The following is a 22,480-nucleotide window of genomic DNA, read 5'->3' as shown; positions in this document are numbered from 1 at the left end:
CTTTATTTTTTTTAAGCAGCCCTGTCCCGGCCACTTTTAGCTTTTTTTAAAGAACTCGGACAACCCCTTTAATATATGCCTACGTAACCTCATTCGCACTTTATTCCCAATCTGGATTTAAACACATTTCAAAATTAACCCCAAACTGGGGAAAAGGAAACACAAACCTCAATCACAAACACCTGGGTCTGAATAATTGGAAGATGATAGCCTCATATATATCATAATAGCTGTAAGAGTCTCTCTAATATTCAAAAGTGCGGGAAAAGGCAGCATAAGCTGTGACAGAGATGCCAAAGCAGAGGGTGTACAGGCACTATGGAAGACAGAGCGCTAGGTGAGGCGGTGAAGATGGAGGACATCCGAATCCATGTTGCCTGGATGAGTGTTAGCTCCAGACGGTTCTGGGAGTTGAGGCACGGCTATATTTAGCGGCAGCCCCTCTCTCCACCTCACACTTCCCGCGCCCCCTCGTCACCAGCACGTGCCCTGGATTTGCTCACACGCATCACCAATAAGGGGGGGAGCGGGATCTGACGAGGGATGTCATGTGCACTTGGCGATTGGTACCCTCCTGTCATCTCGGCTGAGACACCCAGCATACATTACCGCGTTGGCCGCTCCCCTCCCATCTCGCCGTGGTTCCGTCTGCTTCTGACACATTAGGATGCAGAGCTGCTGCAGGTCGCAGTGACCGATAACGGTCTGCGGAGACAGCTCGGAGGACGAGAGGGGTGTGCAGAGAAGGAATCTCCATGATGCGCTCCATCCTGAAGCCGCATCAGTCTCTCTCCATGCCGCCGCTGCAGTGATTTCGTCTCTACAGTCACCAGCGGCGCCCCCTATATAAGGTGTCGATGATGCCAGATGCAAGCCTAGCGATGCTGTCCCCCCAGGAGGCGGCCAAGATCTACCATGCCAATTACATTCGCAACTCACGGGCTATCGGGGTGCTGTGGGCGATCTTCACCATCTGCTTCGCCATCGTCAACATCGTTTGCTTCATCCAGCCCTACTGGATAGGGGATGGAGTGGACACCCCTCAGGCCGGCTATTTCGGACTTTTCCACTATTGCATAGGTAGCGGCTTCTCCAAAGAGCTCACATGCACCGGCAGCTTCACTGATTTCTCCACCATTCCCTCCGGAGCCTTCAAAGCCGCCTCCTTCTTCATCGGCCTGTCCATGACGCTCATCATCGCCTGCATCGTGTCCTTCGTCCTGTTCTTCTTCTGTAACACAGCCACCGTGTATAAGATCTGCGCCTGGATGCAGCTCTCCTCAGGTGAGTAAGGGGACAGCTGTGGTGACATCGGTCTCTTACCTGTCTGATGTAGGACAGTCAGTGACTGTTGGCCCATTAGGTGAGTATCTCAGGGATGACCTGGACACAAATATCTTTTCACATTGGACTCCCCCCATGATATGACTCTTATCTTAGTGGCTTGTATAGCAATGGTACTGCCGCCCTACACTAATCAGTACATTGTATACAGTATTTATACACATTATAACTCAAATCTGAATGGCTGCTATAAGCAGAAATATACTGGTGAGAACTGATAAAATTAGAAGTTTTGCTCCCCAAAATTGGTGTGTGCATGCCAAATAGTCTTTTCCTTTTTGTATGGGGCAGCATAACGCTTAAAGACTGCTGTATCTATCAAGTTGTAGTCATTTGTTTCCTTGGAGGTTAGTGGAACTAGAGATGACTGATAACTCGGTCCCCACTGTTCTTGAGAACATTATGCACATTGTAACTTAAAAATAGAGTCTGTTAACTGTCCAATTGGAGAAAAACTGAAAGATAGAAAAAATGATTTCCCCAACAAACAACAGATATGCAACCTCTTGACTCTTCACTTATTGAGGTGTGTTGGTTGGGGATTTGAGAGCACATGTGTTCTACAGCTTTTCCTCAGAGAGTACGCAGGCCAGCTTCATAGTAGTAATACAAAGTTGCAAAATTAGACTAGCCAGTCTTACACTGCTCTATAAATATCACTGATACTGTCACAAATACAGCTGATACTGATGATAAATTAGTACTGTCTAGTCAGACTTTGCACCTCCCACCACCTTAGTTTACGGCTGAAAATTGTGTTCTGACTTTGATCAGATGTTTGGCTCAGCATTGAGCCAATCTCATTTTCTCCATGCCCTTAGTCATTCCCTTAATTGTACAAGTTCTTTAAAAGTCTTAATAGTCTTTTAAACAATTCATATATGTGTCTCAGAACAGGCCAGAATTCTTACTTATCTACGTCAATCAGTAAGGGTAGTTCTTCTCACGCCACCCCTTACTGTGGTGCCATGTCAGAAGAAGTTTACAGGATATCGGGTCCTGCTTGTGCCTGGGCTGGGCTGTATTATCAGCTGTGATTGGATAAGCTCCGATCCCTGGTATTTAGCAGGGATCCCTGGTTAGACACCGCACTCCCTCTGTCACCCATAGTTGCATGTGTTAAATATCTATAGTGCATTTTATAAGAGATCAAACTATCATATGTTAGTGTCTCCTTGTGCGAAAAAGTGATATAAAAAAATAATAATAAAGTTTTATGTAAAAAATAAAGTCTAAAAAAGACTTACAAAAAGTAAATCGCACATATTTTGTACCGCCACACCCATACCAATCCATTATACAAAACTATAATGGTATTTATCTCATACAGCAAAAAATCTTTAGAAAAAAATAAAGGAAAACACTATGCCCAAATTGACATATTTTAATCCGTCACACATAAAATGAAATTCATCGCAATCAAAAAACTTTGTGAACCAATATTGCAGTGATGGCAAACCTTTTAGAGATCAAGTGCCATAACTAGATCCAGAACCCACTTATCTATAGTAAAGTGCCAACAAAGCAATTTGAACAGTAACTTATTTTAAGGAGTCTGCCTCAACTTAAAATCGTATACATTCCCTGAGGACACTGATACGTTGAAGAAGGAGAAATCCAAGAAATGCAGTATCCCAACAGGTTTCCCCTTGAAATCAAGATGGTGGAACTCGGAGCAGGTGCATGCCCTGTTCATATTTACTCACTCCTACTTCACTCTAAAGCAACCAAGGATGTTTCGATTTAAAACCGTACTGAGCACAAAACGTCCTAGGCTGTCTAAAGTCCTGTCTGGAAAATTATTTTCTGGGACAATGCCCCAAGTGCCCACAGAAAGAGCTACCCCTGTGCCATGGAATTGCCACTACTGCCCTAATGTGTACAAATAAAATATACAGGTCTTTTCACAAAAAATAAATCCTCACACAGCTACACTGAAAAAAAATGTAAAAAGTTACGGCGCTTGGAAGGTGGCGATGCAAAAAGTTTTTTTTCCCAAAAGTATTTCATTATACAACGAAAGGTCATTTGAGAAAAAAAAATGTAAATTTGGTATTGCTGTATGTGTATTGACACAGAGAAAACAGTTAATATGTTTTTTAGGTTTGGCAAAAAAAATCTGATTTGCTGAAAAGTTCACCAGTAGGACATATGGTGAACGACATGGTCACAGTGTTATGAATGTACTATTTGTGCTGCTCGCAGTGTTATTCAACATAGTCCATTGCTGGGAAAGGTTACCTACAAGATTCAAGGTTTTGCAAGTTTGTTCTTAAGTTGAATTTGTATGTAAGTCAGAACTATATACTTATATACTTGATTATTATAACCCCAGTAAAAAAATTTTTGGTCTCTGTGACAATTGGGATTAAAAATAAATCTTTATTACAGACACCTTTGATAACTGTTATAGCTGTGTATTGTAGCCTAGGGCTAAAGTACATTAAAATACCAAAATCAGGGGTCGTCTGTAAGTTGGGTGTTCTGAAGTAGGGGACCACCTGTATATATTAATATACTGGCAAGTAGTTCCCAGTGATGTTCCTATCCTATCTGTAAAAGTTAGTGGCCTACTTTGAAAATGAATTTACTAATAATACAATGTAATGCATAATGGGGCATATTTATCATATATGATAGCCCTGACGCTGCATGTTCGCAGCCCGATACATCAAGAGGCTTCCTCCTGATGTATTCGGCAGCGCTGGAGCTGCGGCGGGCTTGTCATATGATAAATAAACCCCAAATATTTAACTTCAAGATATTTTAGGAATAGAGTCAAAATATGAGCATTTACTGTTTCTATGAATAGCCTCTACGGTGTCTGTCACTCAGGTTCAGTCTTGTCATCATATTATTGTGGAATCTTTTTTAAATTACCCCCTCCCCCGATTAATAATTGTTAATGCAAAAAAATTCCTATGCATGCGCAGGTTGCCCCGTTCATTTCTATGGAGCTGACAGAGAATGCCGAGCGACGTACTTAGCAATCTCTGTCAGCTTTACAACGACGTACAGAGTAGCCTGCGCATACGCTCCGGTCATCTCAGGGAACTGACGGGGGTACACTGAGAACCCCATGATCAGCAAGTTAGGCCCTTACCTGTGGATAGGGTCTAACTTGCTTTGTGGGAAAACCCCTTTATGTCACTATGATGCACAGAGTCTAGTCCTCTGCACTGTGATTGATCCGTAAAATCTGGCCATCAGGTGGTCCATTTTTCACAGACCCACCCTGGTCATGTGTCACCGACCTTAGTGTACTATTGGCAAAATTGATTTTCATTTCGGTGGGGTTTATCTTTAAAGCGGTTTGCACAGGAAAGAAAATTTGTAAATATCAATCCCCTAGTGATGTTTGCTGTGTGCTGACAGTGTGGTTAGATTATCAGGGTAAAGGTTATATAGACCTTCATTTAGCTTCTGAACATTCTAATAGTATCTGACACATAGAAAGAGAGATGAGACAGATCAGAGTTTAGAGAAGATAAAATCCATGAGGTGCATATCACCATGACATTCTTAGCTCTGCTATCACGGCCATAACATACACAGCTCTGCTATATGCCTCTCTCCACTTATCTGCCTGTAGATTGTATTGTTACTCTCCTCATGTTGCTGCTGCTGTTTGCCTACAGGAAGTTAGTGTCTGTCTGTGTGAGCTCGTCCTGGAATGCAAGGGTGGGGGCTAGAGGGTGAGAGGAGCTCTGCTCAGTGCAGTGTCAGACAGAAGCACAATATGTCTGCTGACCCTAAAGTCAGAAGATCCAGGGTCGGATCCAGGGCCAACCAAAATTGTGTGCCCAGTACTGTTGGAACACATTTTGGAATTATATCTGTGAAGTGCTGTAATTTTGTTAATAACATTACATTCCTGAGTACATTTAAGAAACGTGTCTTTGTGGGAATACTGCTTTAAGTCAATTTTTAAATTGATCAGCATGGTAAAGAAGCAAGACATCTGTTACAAAGGAACTAACATCCTACTTCACAGACTTTAACATTCGAGATCTATTAATTTTTAATCATTTTATGTTTTCTCTTGGCCTTCATCATTGTGAACAGATTGTCACCATTTACAATGTTGTTCCCTGATTCATGGATGCTAGCCTTTATTACTGGTCTGTACTTTAAACTTTACATGATAGAAAATTTAGAAAATAAATTATATAAAAGAGATTTTAATAGTTTTGTCTGAAGAAGTATGGTAAAGTTTTAGAAAACAATGGTAAAGTTTTTACTGTTACCAATAATATAAAGGGTTGTCTTGCCAAAGACACTGAGTGCCTGTAGGATGCAAACGTCTACTTGTATGGATTGAATGAATGGATCACCATTGTGCATGCATGACCAGAACCACATTAACTGCATTGGGGTAGCAAGATGTCACCAACCCGATGCTCCATTGAAATTAATAGATTGCTGGTCAAACAAGTCCTCTGCCAATCCATCCACCTTGTGTATATAGGGAGCCTTTGGGTCCCACCGTTCTTACTGAAGATTTGACCCTTGGCACTAATCCCTTATCCTGTTCAGCTTCATCCTTGTAGCCACCCATTTTGTACTACTACTGTTTCTACATTTCCTCTTTTCTGCTCCCACATAGAATGAGTAAAATGTCTGTCAGAGTAACTTTGCATTTTGTAATCGGGGATATTGTGCATCCAAACGGGAGCACAGTGATAACATGCAAGTGAAAAACCTGTGAGAGTAGCATGATATTACAAACAATTTCCAGTTCTAGGTGACCCAACCTATTTCAAAGTTTCATAGTAGATAAGGTTGGAAATAGACACAGGTCCATCAAGTCCAACCTATAAATCATACCGTGTTGATCCAGACGAAGGAAAATAAAATCCTACAAGGATGATGTTAATTTTCCCAAATTATTGCAAATCCCTTCTTGTCCCTATATGGCAGTCATAACTTGTGGTATTTTTGATCCAGGCCCCTCTTGAACATGCACAAAGTATCAGCCATTACAACTGTCTGTGGCAGAAAGTTACATAGTATCACTGGTTGTAAAGTAAAGAATCCTGATGGCTATGGCAATGGTAGAAGTCTAGGCCTCTCCTCTAGGCGTAGCGAATTACCCCTTGTCCCAGTCACAGGCCTAGGTATAAAAAGATCCCTGTACTTAGGTACATTTTAGGTAAATTTAGGTATTTGTAAATTCTAATGAGATCTTCCCTTAGCACCCCATAATGTTATTAGACTCTGGTCACTAAAATTAACTAAAAGTAACTCACTATTTAGAACAAAGTTGTACTTTTTGTTTCCTTGGCCCAAGTTCATTAACTTCAGATTTACATAGAAAGTATCTATGCATTGAATGATTATACAGTAAGGCTAGGCTGTAAGTAACTATACATATTATCAGTATGTAACTACATGTTATCAGTCCATAGGACTCAGTATCACCGATTAGTGTGTCAATGAAGATGGATGGCCCTCACTTAATGATTCATCCTGCCTTAGATGGTAAAATATCTCCCAGGGAAGAACAATGGACACAAGGGGTGCCCTGATTATATTAGGACACACCCATGGGAGTACTTTAGAAACCCTCCTACCTTGGATCAGATCTAGGACCCTTGAGGAGTTCTAGCCTCTCAATGGTAGTCTTATTTGATCCAGACGAATTCCTGGATTACATTGTGAGCATACATGCCAACTTCCTATGCTCCCTTCGAGAGTTATTTATATCTCTTTCTGTCCAAATGCTGGACCAAATTGAGCCACCGGTATGTCTTTTGCTAGCTTCCAAATATGCATTTTTTCTTGGACTGAGATGGATCATAACTCCATAACTGACATATTGGTCATACGAGCAAATAGGGTTTTGTTATCCTTCGTCTTAAAGTGGAGGGAACTCTAAAGCAAGTTCTGATTGAAATGCATTTCAAAACGCAATTTTACCAGAGCCTGTGAACGCAGATCATGTTCTTTCACTTAAAGGGTATTCTCATCTGGGCATTCACATTTTATTTAATTCATCAGCCAAATAGATACATTTCTTCAATTGCATTTTATTAATAAAAAGTTAAAGATAATTTTCTGTGACCATTTTACATGAAAAAACAATTTGTTTCTTTGTGCAATCTCTGCAGCAGCCATGGTTGTATCCAACAATACAACAATGTCATTTCGAAGAGACAATATGGCTACATTCATGGAAAATCATCTTCACACAGAAACTCTTTTAATGCAATTGAAGATATATGTGTATATGAGAGATTAAATAATTGAAATGTAAATGCTCAGGGAATACCCCTTTAAGCCCCTTGCACATAAACAATTTTCTTGAATAATTGCAGCCTTAACCCCTTCACGCTCCGTGGCGGATATATCCGCCATGGAGCGCAGTGACTTAGCGCTCAGTGGCGGATATATCCGCCACGGCGCTTATGCCGGCTCGGCTCTGGATCAGAGCCGAACCGGCATCGGGAAACACGGGGTGCCGGCTGTAACTAATAGCCGGCACCCCAGTGTAACACCCGCGATCGGAGTTGTCTCCGATCGCGGGTGCTTAACCCGTTAAATGCCGCGGTCAGCGCGACCGCGGCATCTAACAAGCATCTGGGGGGTCTTTCCCCCACGATCGGCCCCCCCGAACCGTTTTCGGGGGGCGCCGATCGTTGCCATAGCAACTCTGGGGTCCGATATGGACCCCAGAGTTACTTGCAAGAATTGCCAGTAAGATGGCGTCTGTGACGTCATCTTACTGGCACAGTGCCAGCCTATGCAAGTGTATAGGCTGACACTGATAATACTCTGCAATACATGAGTATTGCAGAATATTATCATGAACAAGCAATCAGAGGATTGCTTGTTCATATCCCATGGTATAAAAGTGAAAAAGTAAAAAAAAAAAGTTATTCAATAAAAAAATAAAGTCATAAATCACTAAAAATGCCCCAAACCCCCAAAACATATAAAGAGACATATAACTCAAAAAAAAAGTCTAAATCATAACACAAACCACACATATATAGTATCACCGCGTCCGTAACAACCCGTAGAATAAAAGTAAATCATTATTGAACCCCCACGATAAACGCCGTAAAAAAAAACTGTTATAAACCCTCCAAAAATTATGATTTTTACCTTTTCAATCCCACAAAAAATGCTATAAAATACGATCAAAAAACCATATGTACTCAGACATGATACTGGTGCAAAGTACAACATGTCCCGCAAAAAACAAGCCATCAACTAGCTCCGTAGCCAAAAAAGTAACAATGTTATGCCACTTGGAAGATGGCAATACATAAATGATAGATTTTTCCCCACATTAGGGTTTTGTTTGACAAATTTAGTAAAACGTAAGAAAATATATTCATGTCTGGTATCCCCGTAATCGTATCGACCCATAGAATAAAGATAACATGATTATTAGTCTATACGGTGAACACCAAAAAAAAAACAAGTAAAAAATCCAGTACAGAATTGATGCTTTTCTACTCCTGCCCTCAAAAAAAGTTCCTAAATTTTCAACAATAGGTGATACCAACCCCAAAATGGTAACAATGGAAAAAGCATCTCATCCCGCAAAAAAAGTGCCGTCACATGGCCCTAATAGCGCAAAAGCGAAAATTTTATAGCCTTCAAAAGGGGCCAATGAGGAAACTAAAATCCTGGCAGCTGCAGCGCCCTCCTTCCCTTCTGCACCTCGCTGTGCCCCCATAAAACAAGTCACAGCCACATGTGGGGGGTCGCTGCACTCAGGAGAAATTGCAGAACAAATTGTATGGTGGGTTTTCTCTTTTTATATTTTGGAAATGTGTAAATTTTAGTGCTAAATGAACGTATAAGGGAACAATATGACCATTCTAAATTTTTCAAAAAATTTATCATATTTTCTTTTTTTTGTAAATAAACGCAAAACTTATCTGCCAGAATTTACCACTAAAATGAAGTACAACATGTGGGGAAAAAACAATCTCAGAATCGCTTTGATAAGTAACAGTGTTCAAAAGTTATAACCATATAAAGCGACGCAGGTCAGAATCCAAAAAATCGGGCTGAGCCTTAAGCTACAAAATGGCTGCGTCCTTAAGGGGTTAACCTAAATCAGGCAGCACTCTGACTGAACACTGATGCATTTGGGGAGATGTATTAACCTGTCGGTCTTTAGAGCATGCTTAGTAAAATTAGACAGTTCTCTACTGCGCCACATTAATCATTGTGTCTGGTGCTGGATGATTAATCTGGTTTAGTATAAGATTGGTGAGTTGTATTTTGCACCTCCTATTAGTTGGTCTAGTTTGTTGCGCCACACATTAAATTTTTGGGCGCACAAGCTATTTTTTGTATAGTCACGCCCAATGGTTACCAAGGACATGCACTTGCGACTCAGACAACTGCTTAAAAATGGTCTACAATATTCAGGTGCAAATTACTCCAATTTTCTGGCATAGACAGATTAATACAACTCCCCCATTCTGTCACTTGTATGAAACAATGCAAATTTTGGACACGGATCATCTGTCCCTGCAGAGAAAGCATGCATTGGTTTGTTCCGATTCTCTCGCAACACATGCCTCATTGAAATCAGTGGGTACATAAAGAAATAAGGAGTGCATTCACGTCAATTTTTCATTACTATGTTGCTTGGAGACAAGGAAGAAAAATAAGTAGCTCAGAGCGGAATACAATTAGATTACAAAAACAGACGCTCAGATAGCACTAGGTTAGAAAACTAATAGATATTTCAAACAATTAGTCCAGTGTTTTACTGATCAAACATGGATGAGTTTTAAATTGTTTAAATGCATCTCATCTTAGAAATTCAGGCCTGATATATAAGGACTGAAAAAAGGGAACCATCATCAGAAATTGACCTACCGTAATATACCAATGTATATACAGCTAAACACCTTCTAGATCATGTTTCTTACATGGCACTTGACTTCATTAAACCAATTTACATCTCACTTCAAAGTTGGATGGATGATGCCACCACACCAGGCCATGAAAGAAACATCATCTAGAAGCTGTGCGACTGCTTGACAACATACTGATAGTGGTTTATTAAGCCAATTTCATAAGACAGGTTTCCTTAAATGTCAGGTTTTGTTTTTCTTTTTTTCACATACACTTGGCCTACTCTTTACCTATTTTTTTAAGGTGATGAAAGTAATCATAAATGTTTTATATTTTGTACATAAATGCAATACCACTACACTTTTGAGCAGATCCATAGAAGCATTTTTACAACTGGTGGATTTGTCCAGTTTGCTTGGTCTTCTGTTTATCAATTCTAATCGGGTTTGCTGTAAAATGCTGATAATACGCACATTCCATGAGGCGGTAAATCTCAATCTTTTAGTGGCTTGCAGAATGAATCCAATTACCTTTTTAAAGTTAAGCTGTTGGTTTAAAATGCAATCAAATCCAAACCATGAATGATAATTTGAGAGCCAGGACTTGTTAGATTAAGGTTGTCGAAAAACAGTTCAAACATTTTTAACTCTATCAAGACCATAGAACTTTATAATAATACTACACATGGTACACTATGGGGCTCATTTACTAAGGGTCGCACTTTCGTTGGACTTTGCACCTTTTTCGGGGATTGCACGGCTTTTAAAGGTATTTAACAGGTGTCTGCGCACACAATCATTTTTTGGCGCAGTTGTGCTGGCTTCCATGTGACACAAATTGGGAGGCGTTCGGACTGAGCGCGGAATTTAACTTTCAAATTGTGGCGCAAGACAATGCACTTACATGCACCATGAAAAAGAAGGTGAACTCTGTCGGACCTGAGCGGGGAAGCGACACATGGAGGATATCGGGCACACGATCTTAGTGAATTGCGGCACAGTGCATGATCATCGGACAATGCACTTTAAGTCTACTCCAGTGTCCGCTTAACCCCTACTTAGCGCACCGGGACATGCTATAACGTCCTGCTTCTGGCACCGGCTCACGAACGGAGCCGGCACCAGAAGCAGCGGCTGTCAGCTGTCTATCACAGCTGACACCCTGTGCTAACACCTGCGATCGGAGCCGACTCCGATTGCGAGTGTTAACCCCTTACACGCCCTGGTCAAGCATGACCGCATGCTCAAACAGTTTACACTGCTCTACAATAAATTAGTATTGTAGAGCAGTGTATTGCTCTTGAACCAGCGATCAGAGCATCACTGGTTCAAGTTCAAGTATGGAAAAGTAAAACAATGTAAAAACACTAAGGTTTACACATAAGAATAAATAAAAAGTAAATACATGAAAATATAAGCCCCTAAAATGTCACTTTCCCATAAAAACACTTAATAAAGTATAAAAAACACAAAAAAACCCACATATTTGGTATTGCCGCGTCCGTACAATCTGTTTATTAAAACAGAACCGTTACTGGACCTGCATGGTAAATGACGTAGGAAAAAAACGCAAAAAACGTTCCTAAAAAAGATAATTTTTAATTAATACCTTTAAAAATGTTCCGCACTCTAAAATAAGCCCACTAAAAAGAACAACTCTTCCTGCAAAAAATAAGCCCCTAACCAGATTTGTCAGCCGAAAAATAAAAAAGTTATGCATATGAAAATATGCTAAAATGTACAAGATTTTCTCCAAATTAGTTTTTATTCAGTACAATTGAATAAAATACACAAAATCCCCACATATTTTGGTATCCCTGCGTCCGTAACAATCTGCATAATAAAATAGAATCGTTATTAGATCCCCAAAGTGAACCCTGCAAAAAAAAATTAAAAAAGCGCTCCAAAAAAATATAATTTAAATAAAAAATGCTCTAAAAAGTGATCATTCTCGCTAAAAATAAGCCCTTAAACAGATTTGTGAGGCGTAAAATAAAAAAGTTATGCATATGAAAGACGGTGATGCTAAAATTAACATTTTTGCCAAATTACTTTTTATTCAGTAAAAATGGGGAAAAAATTAAAAAATCTATATAAATGAGGTATTTTCGGAATCTTCCTAAAAATTGATGATTTTCATGTCCTCCACCAACAAAGAGTTAATAAAATCTCACCAATTAGCTATAGGTGCCCCAAAAATACATATTAGAAAAGTGCATCTCATGTGGCAAAAGAAATAAGCCCCTATAGGTCCATATTTAAAAAAGAAGAAAATTATAGCCTGTACAATTTGACATAGCAAATCTGATCTGGATGGCGCCTCCTTCTCTTCTATGCCCGGCCGTTATCACCACCATCAAACTTTGTGGAGCTTTTTTTCATCTAATCCATTGCAAATGTTTAATTTTCTACCCAAAATGAATGTATTGTGAAAAAATATTACAATTTTTAGACTGCACCTCCATTTTGTTTTAACCCCTATAAGACACCTAAAGGGTTAACAAACTTTTTCATACGTTGAGGTGTTTAGTTTCCATAATCGGGTAATTTACGAGTCTAGCTATTATTTAGGCCTCTCACAGTCAATTAGAAGTTGAGCAGGTCCATCTAAATACGGGTTTTGGTGATTTTACAAAAAATGTGAAAAATTATACCTAAATTCTGAGCCTCATAACATTCTAGTAAAATATGTGGAATCTTAAAAAAACATGGCAACATAAAGCAGACATTTGGGAAATGTAAGTTATGCATTTATTTGGGTGCTATGTCTATCTGCATCAAAAGTAGAGAATTTAGAATGTTAAAAATAAAGAATATTTGCCAAATTTAGTTTTTTTTTCATTACTAAACACAAAAGATATCCAGATTTGTAAACTAATTTGAAGTACAATGTGTCACGAGAAAACAATCTCAAAATCCCCTGGATATCTCATAGCGTTCGAAGCTATAACCACTTATGGTGACAAAGGGCAGATTTGAAAAATGGGGCCGCGTCCTTAAGGCCAAAAGAGGCTGAGTCCCGTAGGGGTTAAGTAAACGAGCCCCTATGAATTGCAAATATAATTTTTGACATTCTGCTATGAACTTTAAATGACAATATCTCTGGAAAAGCTTTACGTCTCAACACTTTTTACTTAATTTTTTTCATGACAACTTGACTACTTCTTCCCTAAATAGTTTGTACATAATTAGGAGGTGTGCTTTTGGCCATTGTCCTCTTGTAGGATGTTCTTTTGCCCATATAATCTTTTCCTTTTATTATCCAGTCTCAGATATGGCTTTTTCTTTGTCATTCTGCCCTAAAGGCCAGCAACCTTGAGTCGCCTCTTTACTGTAGAGCTTGATACTGGCATTTGGTGGGTACTATTTAATGAAGCTGCCAGTTGAGGACCTGTAAGGCATCGGTTTTTCAAACCAAACACGCTAATGTACCTGTCTTGTTGCTAAGTTGTGCAGCGGGGCCTCCCACTTCTCTTTCTACTTAGAGCTTGTTTGTGCTCTTCTGTAATGAGAGTAGTACATACCGTTGTACAAAATCTTCAGTTTTTGACAAATTGTCGCATGGAATGGGCTTCACATGTACAGTCTTTTTTTCTGGCTATTGTGAAGAGATTAATAGAAGAAATAAATGTGATGCTCCAGATTCTCAACCAGCTCAAAGGAAGGTCAGTTTGAGGGTGCAGTCACACGTTGCAGTTTAAACTGCATCACAATTAGTTTTGAGGTGGTATTACTTATTTTAACTTATTTTTTATTTGAAGTGAAAGACATCAAATTAACAGGTGAATGGCATTTGTTGAACAGCTTTCTCCTTCCAAATCAAATTCACCCATTCAGTTCATGTCTTTCACCTGTGAAACTGACAAAACTGCACCTAAAACCACCTCAAAACTGAATGCGATGCAGTTTTAACTGCAACATGTGACCGCACCCTCAAAGTTTCTCTAATCAGCCAAACTGTTTTCAGCTGTGTTAATACCAAGGGTTTTCAAAGGTTTTCTAAACATCCATTAGCCTTCTTACACAGTTACCAAACATAATTTACCATTAAACCACTATAATAGTGGTTGTTGGAAATGGGCCTATATACACACATGTAGATATAAAAAAACCCAGACATTTGCAGTTAGAATAGTCATTTACCACATTAATAATGTATAGAGTGTATTTATGATTTAATGTTAACTTCATAGAAAGAAAATTGTGCTTTTCTTTCAAAAATAAGTACATTTATAAGTGACCCCAAACTTTTGAGCGGAATTTTCCAATAAAAGTTTTTTTTAAATCAGTAGTATTTCATCACCCTTTCCCAGGTTCAGCTACAGATGCAGAGGGTACATGCACTTCTCCAAAGTAAAAGTGAAAGTCTTTGTCAGGGATGCACGCACAATCCATGTGTTGGATCGTGGGCACACCCCTACCCCTCTATGAGGCTGAGGCTGTGCACCGGCTCTTCAGGATTTAAAGGGCCAGCGTCCTCCTGATTGGTGCTGGTTAATCTGGCTCTGCTATATAATCCTGCGGCTCCCAGCATTCTCCCGCCGGATCTTCGGCATCGTTTCCTGTTAAGTGAAAGCCCTACAGTGTTCCCTGTGTTTCCAGTGTTCCTCCGTGTTCATGTGATTCCAGAATCATGTTTCCCGTGCCTGCTGTGTTCCCGTCATCCGTTCCTGCCTTCCTGTTCCGTGTGCCCTCCCAAGCTGTTCTCCTGCTGTCACCCCAGGCTCAAACTGTGTCCTGCATATCCGTACTACTTTGGCTGCCACCGACGGCCTAGTCGCACCCGTGGAACGACCTGGTGGCACCCCACCGCAGCAAGACCATCCCGCTTTGCTTGGGCTCTGGTGAAGGTGTCACTTAGACTCCGGTCCCGGGTATTGGCTAGTACCATCACCATCTCCCGTGGTGGTCCAGAGGGTCCACTGACTCTTCCCTAAGAGACTCTGACAGTTCATCGAACTGTGACAGTCTTTCCTGAAGCTCCTTCTAGATTCTAGGGGCACACTTCAAACGGCTATTTCTCATAAATCAGTCAAATTAACTCCCAAAACTAAATATATTTTCATAAACTGCCGTTAGAAAGCATTGCCCATATCCAGAGGTCGCACTAACATTTTTCCAGAAGGGTAATAATACTCCTCTCACCATTTTTGAGGAGTATTTTTAGCCGAGGAAGAGTATGGAATTTTCAGTAATACAAATATATAACTCCTATTCGTATACATTGTTAACAACCAGCCCCAAACCCCCTACCTCCCCACACTGAGCAGGCTGGGGCTACCGTCTCTAAATTTATTTCATTTACTTTTTGGGGTGTTGAGGGCATGCCACTTTTTTTTTACACTGTTTATTTTTTACTAAAGTAAATAGTCCTTCCCAAAAACATAAGCCTTCTGACCAATGCACTTGCGTTCACTAACTAGCAAGATGTATTTGGCCACAATAAAGTTGCTACTTACTGAGCACAAGTGTTTTGGTTTGGGGAGGATTTTGTTCAATAGAATGAGTTTCAATACAATATGAAAACATTGGGGTCTTTGGGATATTTATTTAATTATCCCTTACTTGAAATGCCTGGATCATTGTACAAGTACTGTCACCCTCTGTGTCTGTACTGTAAGCTCTTGTGACCATTGTATAAGGACTTATGTATACAGAATTGGGATCTATACTATTAGATAACACCCAATCAATGGGCTACACACATGCAAAAGTGGGCTACATAGAATAAGAACAGAACAACATGTGTAAAGTAGCAAATTAGCACAAAATAACTTTATTGAAAAGTTTGGACAAAGGACAAACATCAACAAGACAAAAATGTCATAAAATCATTTAAAAAGGAATGCACCCTAGTGCACCCATGCATACAAAATCCACTGGAGCCCAAAACCTGATATTGTCGGGTTTAACCAGGCCTGGGCCTCACAAAACCATCCCACCAAGAAAGTGAGTGTGTAAGCCGAGCATGCGTCTGTGGGAAAAAAGGTGTTAGCGAAATAACTGTCAGACAGTCCAGCCCGAGGATGTATAGAAATGAAAGCACAAAAGTGCATATGAATCCTCTGTGCTGGAGTAGCTGACGTGCAATAGCGAACCCACTGGACACCGGTCTAAACTGCGATATTTACCGGGGGATGTGAGGTGGAGATGTGGACCCAGGACAAGTCGCCCCACGCTTCCTCAGGGGTGCCCCTGGCATTTTGCTACTTTACACATGTTGTTCTGTTCTTATTCATTGTATAAGGACTGTCACCTCCTATGTCCCTTCCTTCTCATAGATTGTAAGCTCCTGTGACCATTGTACAAGCACTGTCACCTCCTATGTCCCCTCCTTCTCATAGATTGTAAGCTCTTGTGACCATTGTACAAGCACTGTCACCTCCTGTGTCTCTTCCTCATAGATTGTAAGCTCCTGTGACCATTGTATAAGGACTGTCACCTCCTGTGTCCCCTCCTTCTTATAGATTGTAAGCTCTTGTGACTATTGTATATGCATTGTCTCCTCCATTCTCCCTTTGCCATCTCCTAGATTGTAAGCTCTTGTGACCATTGTACAGCATTGTCACCTCCTGTGTCCTCCTCCACATAGATTGTAAGCTCTGGGGACCATTGTACAAGCATTGTCACCTCCTGTGTCCCCTCCTTCTTATAGATTGTAAGCTCTTGTGACCCTTGTATAAGGACTGTCACCTCATGTGTCCCCTCCTTCTTATAGATTGTAAGCTCCTGTGACCATTGTACAAGCATTGTCACCTCCATTCTCCCTTTGCCATCTCCTAGATTGTAAGCTCTGGGGACCATTGTGAAAGGACTGTCATCTCCTGTGTCCCCTCCTTGTTCACATAGATTGTAAGCTCTTGTGACCATTGTACAAGCATTGTCACCTCCTGTGCCCCCCCTCCCTCCTCATAGATTGTAAGCTCTTGTGAACATTGTAAAATCACGGTCACCTCCTGTGTCCCATGTAGTCCACCTATGCATGGAACCTCAATCATAACTATTTTGTAATTTATTGAATACATCTTATGTCAGGCTCAGGTAACCACTATTCATCAATTGAACTCCCTGGGAATACAATATGTCAGTCACACAAACCTGTGAGAACACCACAGCAGGCACAGGACCACCACAGCAGACACAGGACCACACCAGATGACAACTAACACCTTTGGAATCAAACGCTCCGCCACTCTCCTTTCCCTCACTCTGCCAAGTTTGCTAGTACGCATGTGCAGCTGTATCTATTAGAACTAGAGACGGGTCAGGAGGGGAGGAGGAGCAGAGACCCCAGTAAAGGTCACATGTCCTGTCCTCCTGCCTGTGCCTTGCCCCGCCCCTCTTCAGTGTAATGCGATTCCCCTGCTGCTCCCTTTATGCTAGTGACACTGGACACAGTGCAGCTGGGAGAAGACAGTGACTGCTCCGTGTTAAGGAGGGCGTGGCCTGAGCTCCTCTTCTGCGGGGGAGGAGCAGATACATCTCTGCAGTGTAGTGGGTCCATGTGCACGTGACTGCTCTGTGTCTGAGCTCCGCTGTCCGCTCTGTCTCTCACACACTTGCAGGCGGCAGCTGCACATCGCTACTGTCTAGAGCCAGACAGCGGTAACACAATTAAATTGCCAAGCGTATTTATACGCTTGGTGGTTTTTTTGGAGAGTAAATCAGCCTCTGCATGCGTCATAGACGCTAGTAGAGGCGTTATTACGATCTCTGCCCATATCCCTACATGCCTGTAAACTCAAACTATCAGGTCCTAAAGCTCCATGCAAATGACCTGAGATGGGTCTAATGAGCTGTTATCATATTTAGCAGTCCAGTTTATTCATGACCGAGAGCCTACGTAATGATGTGACACACCTGGTGCTGGCTCCTCTATGTGCTTCCTGGTGCTGGCTCCCCCTGCAGCCTGTGTCTGTATGAGATACTGCTATACACATGACTGACAGCCTATATAAAGATGTGACACTCCTGGGGCTGTCTCCTCTATGGTGCTGGTGCCTCCTGCAGCCTGTGTATGAGATACTCCAATACACATAACTGACAGCCTGTATAATGATGTATAACTCCTGGTGCTGGCTCCTCTATGTGCTTCCTGGTTCTGGCTGCGGTGCCACTCGAAGCCTGTGTGTATGAGAGGGGGAACTGCTACAGGATGAGCATGTCAAGTACTTTTTCTGTAGCTGACATCTAGCTGATATTTGTTTCTCTCACAGAAACACATACATGAGTAGGGAGAGGGGAGGGGTAACAGGGGTGACATCACTTTAGCAGGTAGTGGTGACACACTTTAAGAGTGGATATCTCCGGTTCTGTTAAGCATCCATACACATTTATCACATTAAAGGGGAGATTCTCCTGTTTAATATGATAACAGAATTGTGTTTCTCGGTGCAAGGGTTCAGTAGATATGGCCGTTTGAAGTTGGTCACTGTTTACAAACAGTCGTGAAGGGGTTAAACTACCAATTATATAGAGAAATACAATAAATTACATTTAACTAAGGTTGTGGCGCAAAATGCATGTTGAGGTTGTTCTCCTGCAATATGCCTGATTGGTGAGTTGCTCTTGGAATTTTTGTACTGTTGAGATTTAAGGCTACATTCACACGATGTATGCCCGCCGTACCGTAGTACGTAGGACATGTCCTATCTTTTTCCGGGCTTCGGAGCGGTACGGTGCCACACGTATGCTGCACCGTACCGCTCCCGTACAGGGCCGTGAGCCCATAGAGGTGTATGGGGGACGTATATCGGCCGTACATACGTCGGCCGTATATACGTCCCCCATACATGTGTGTGAATGTATCCTTAGGCATAGGTTTGCTTCTATATGGCCTCACCAGTGGAATTTATTGTATTTCACTGTACCACTTATCCTAATTTTACAAACCATATACCTTTAAGATGTGTGTGTTACAGTTGTTTTGTAACATTGTTTAGGTCTGTGTAGAGTTATTTGCATGGAGATAAAGCTAGCAAATATTGTTCTTAGAAATAGTTTTGACATAACTGAGGGGAATATACAGTTTGTCTAGACTATTAACTCCTGAACACTTGTAGTGGTGGTACAGTTTAGTTCTCAGTGCGCTCCTAATGACTCCGCCCCATCACTCTTTGGTTCAGTATAGGTTTTTTTATGTTTTGATGCAGAAAAATGTCTTCATTTTGTCATATTCTGAGACCATTAACTTATTCATACTCCGTGTACTAACCTTGTGAGCCCTCTCCGTACACCACTTTGAAGGAGTTGAAGAAGGATAAACAAAGATCCCACCATCTAGATGTGCAATGCTGGTGGAGACACACTCAAAAAGATATGCAGCTCTGATTGTGGCTAAAGGTGGTCTCAGGATCTGTTTCACTATTAAGTGTATGGTGTATGCATAAAAAGTAAAACAACTTCAAAAAAAGTTAAAATAAAAGAACTAGAGATAAAATTAAATAATTATCTTGAGCAAATAAAATTTTTAGAACATTAAAAAAAAAACAGAAGAATGATTTAATAGGGAGGCTTATGAGGTTAAATTACGGGAAGTATTTGTGAAAGAAGATAACCAGGGCAAAATGTTTTTTGATTCAGAGGAAATTGTTGAGGTTTTTCACTAATATTATTACAGCCCATTTAATCTTAAAAATAATAATGCTATAGAGTCAAGCTGCAGACAAAATGCATAAATATCTTTAAAGAAACTATAAATGAGGATCAAAATATAATATTGAATAATTCAATAGTTAATTCTCTAGGAACCACCAAAGCTCCTGGAGCTAATGGCATCATCAATGAGTACTAGAAACTATTGACTGATATCTTAAAGGCGTTTGCCACCTTACCTCATGTTTTTTTGTAATGTGTATGTAAGTATGAGGGGTGGGTATTAGGTAATTTACCAATATAAATCTATTAATAGTTCTGCTCCGCTTTCTTGATATGTAAAGTGAAACCTCCTGTCCGGTTAAGGACCCTTTCCTGTTTTTTCATGTCCATTTTTCACTCCCCACCTTCAAAAATCTATAACTTTTTTATTTTTACACGTAAAGAGCTGTGTGACGGCTTGTTTTCTGCGTAACAAATTGCACTTCATAATGATGGTATTAAATATTCCATGTACTCGGAAGCGGGAAAAAATTCTAAATGCAATGAAAATGGTGAAAAAACGCATTTGCGCCATTTTCTTGTGGGCTTGGATATTACGTCTTCCACTGAGCGCCCCAAATGACATGTATACTTTATTCTTTGGGTCGGTACAATTAAGGGGATACCAAATTTGTATAGGTTTTATAATGTTTTCATACATTTACAAAAAAAACCTCCTGTACAAAAATAATTTTTTTGATTTTGCCAACTTCTGGCGCTAATAACTTTTTTATACTTTGGTGTACAGAGCTGTGGGTAGTGTCATTTTGTGCGAAATTTGATAATATTTACAATGATATCATTTTTAGCACTGTACAACATTTTGATCACTTTTTATAGATTTTTTTAGATTTTTCAAAATGGCAAAAAAGCGCCATTTTCGACTTTGGGCGCTATTTTCCGTTACGGGGTTAAACGCAGTGAAAAACCGTTATCATATTTTGATAGATCGGGCATTTTCGGACGTGTCGATACCTGATGTGTTTATGATTTTTAATGTTTATTTATATTTATGTCAGTTCTAGGGAAAGGGGGGTGATTAGAAATTTTAGGTTTTTTTATTATAATTTTTTTTTAACTTTTTTTTATTTTTATTTATACTATTTTTCAGACTCCCTAGGGTACTTTAACCCTAGGTTGTCTGATCGATCCTATCATATACTGCCATACTACAGTATGGCAGTATATGGGGATTTTCTTCCTCATTCAGCACATTGTAATGAAGGGGTTAAAACGTAATAGCCTTGGGTCTTCGGAAGACCCAAGGCTACCATGGAGAGGGATCGCCGCCCCCCGATGACGTCACGGGGAGCGGCGATCCCAGGTAAGATGGCGGCGCACATACGCCGCTATCTCTTTGAGGCTGCCGGCAGCTTTGCCGGCAGCCTACGCTGTGAAAACACCTGCGATCGGTGCTAGCTAGCGGATGTTACCGGTAAGCCTTTGCTGCATTATGCAGCAAAGACTTACCGGCTATGGAGAGGGCTCAGCACTTGAGCCCTCTCCATGCAACGCGACCCGACCGCCGCCGTGAATACACGGCGGGCGGTCGCGAACCGGTTAAATTCATCAGTCACATATTCCTGTCCATAATATGACCGCACAATGAGGGTTACGTGATCTCTAACTGTCCATGAACAATCGCCAGTTAGAGATCACATGACCCTACATCAGCAGTTATTTTATGGTCATTGCGTGAGACACAATTGCAGCGCAGACACCGGTTAAATACCTGTCCAAGCTGTGCAATCCCCAAAAAATACAAACAGTCCAAAAAACGTGCGATCCGCAACCCTTAGTAAATGAGCCCCACTATGTCAGTTCACTGTCACCATAGACAGAGGATGTTCACCAGCCAAGCTCAAGTATCATGAAATGGTGAAACCAGGTGATATAACTTTTAATAAATCTAGCATAAAATCTGTCAACAGATACCAATATCCATCCAGTCCAGAATATCAAGGTGGAGAAAAACACAACAACCAATATGCACAACTTAGGACGGAAGGATCACAATTAGTAAAGCATAATATATAATAAAAAGGAAGCAGGAGCTGATGTGTAGAATAGATTGATGCAGCCACTGGGTCGGGAAGTCCCAGACCAGGAACGGATATAAACACTGCATCTAGGTGCCCCTGCAACTGCTCTGTCCCTATTTCCCAAATATGAGCTCCCGTCCTTACAAGGACAGTCCCAGGGATTTCCATTCAAAGTGGTCCGGCGTATTCATGAGGGGGCGGGACTAGGAGCCTTTGACTGCCGCATGAAGCTCGGCAGTCACCGCCGGCCTATGGAGTGAGAGGGGAGGTACGGGGAAAAAGGACCGCCCCCCTTCATGAATATGCCGGACCGCTTTGAGCGCCTTTCTTTTGTACTACGCAGCAGTGTCTGCTAGCTTCAAAGGAGGGTTCCAATAAGGCTAGCAGTTTATCACTGCTAAAAATGGGCTAGCGCTAGGAGCTGCTTACTTTAGTAAGCAGCTCCTAGTGCCTTTTTTATAGGTGACAGGTCCGCTTTTAGTTTACAGGCATGTAGAGGGACAATGAAGGGATAGGAGCAATGCTTTCTAAGAGTAGTTTATGAAAATATATAAAGTTTGGGGGATTAATTTTCCTGATGGGTTCTGTATTAGAGGGACTTAAGACATTTTTATTTCAGAAATTTATATTTAT

General features: G+C 40.9%; 1 protein-coding gene across 2 annotated transcripts in view; it reads left to right on the top strand.

Moving 5' to 3' along the window:
* The first annotated feature begins 504 nt into the window (after positions 1-504).
* Positions 505-22,480, top strand: part of LHFPL3 (LHFPL tetraspan subfamily member 3) — a 61,129-nt gene continuing 39,153 nt past the window's right edge. Inside the window, exon 1 of one of the 2 annotated variants that reach the window (XM_072147206.1) lies at positions 505-1,284. In XM_072147206.1, coding sequence (XP_072003307.1) covers positions 858-1,284 — 427 coding nt within the window. In that variant the 5' untranslated portion in view covers positions 505-857. The remainder of the gene's footprint in view (positions 1,285-22,480) is intronic. The other variant, XM_072147205.1, reaches the window with a different exon arrangement.

Source organism: Engystomops pustulosus, chromosome 4 (genome assembly GCF_040894005.1).
Source record: "Engystomops pustulosus chromosome 4, aEngPut4.maternal, whole genome shotgun sequence".
Lineage (NCBI taxonomy): Eukaryota > Metazoa > Chordata > Amphibia > Anura > Leptodactylidae > Engystomops > Engystomops pustulosus.
Note: the sequence above shows the minus strand (reverse complement) of the source record. Positions and strands in the feature narration are given on the sequence as shown.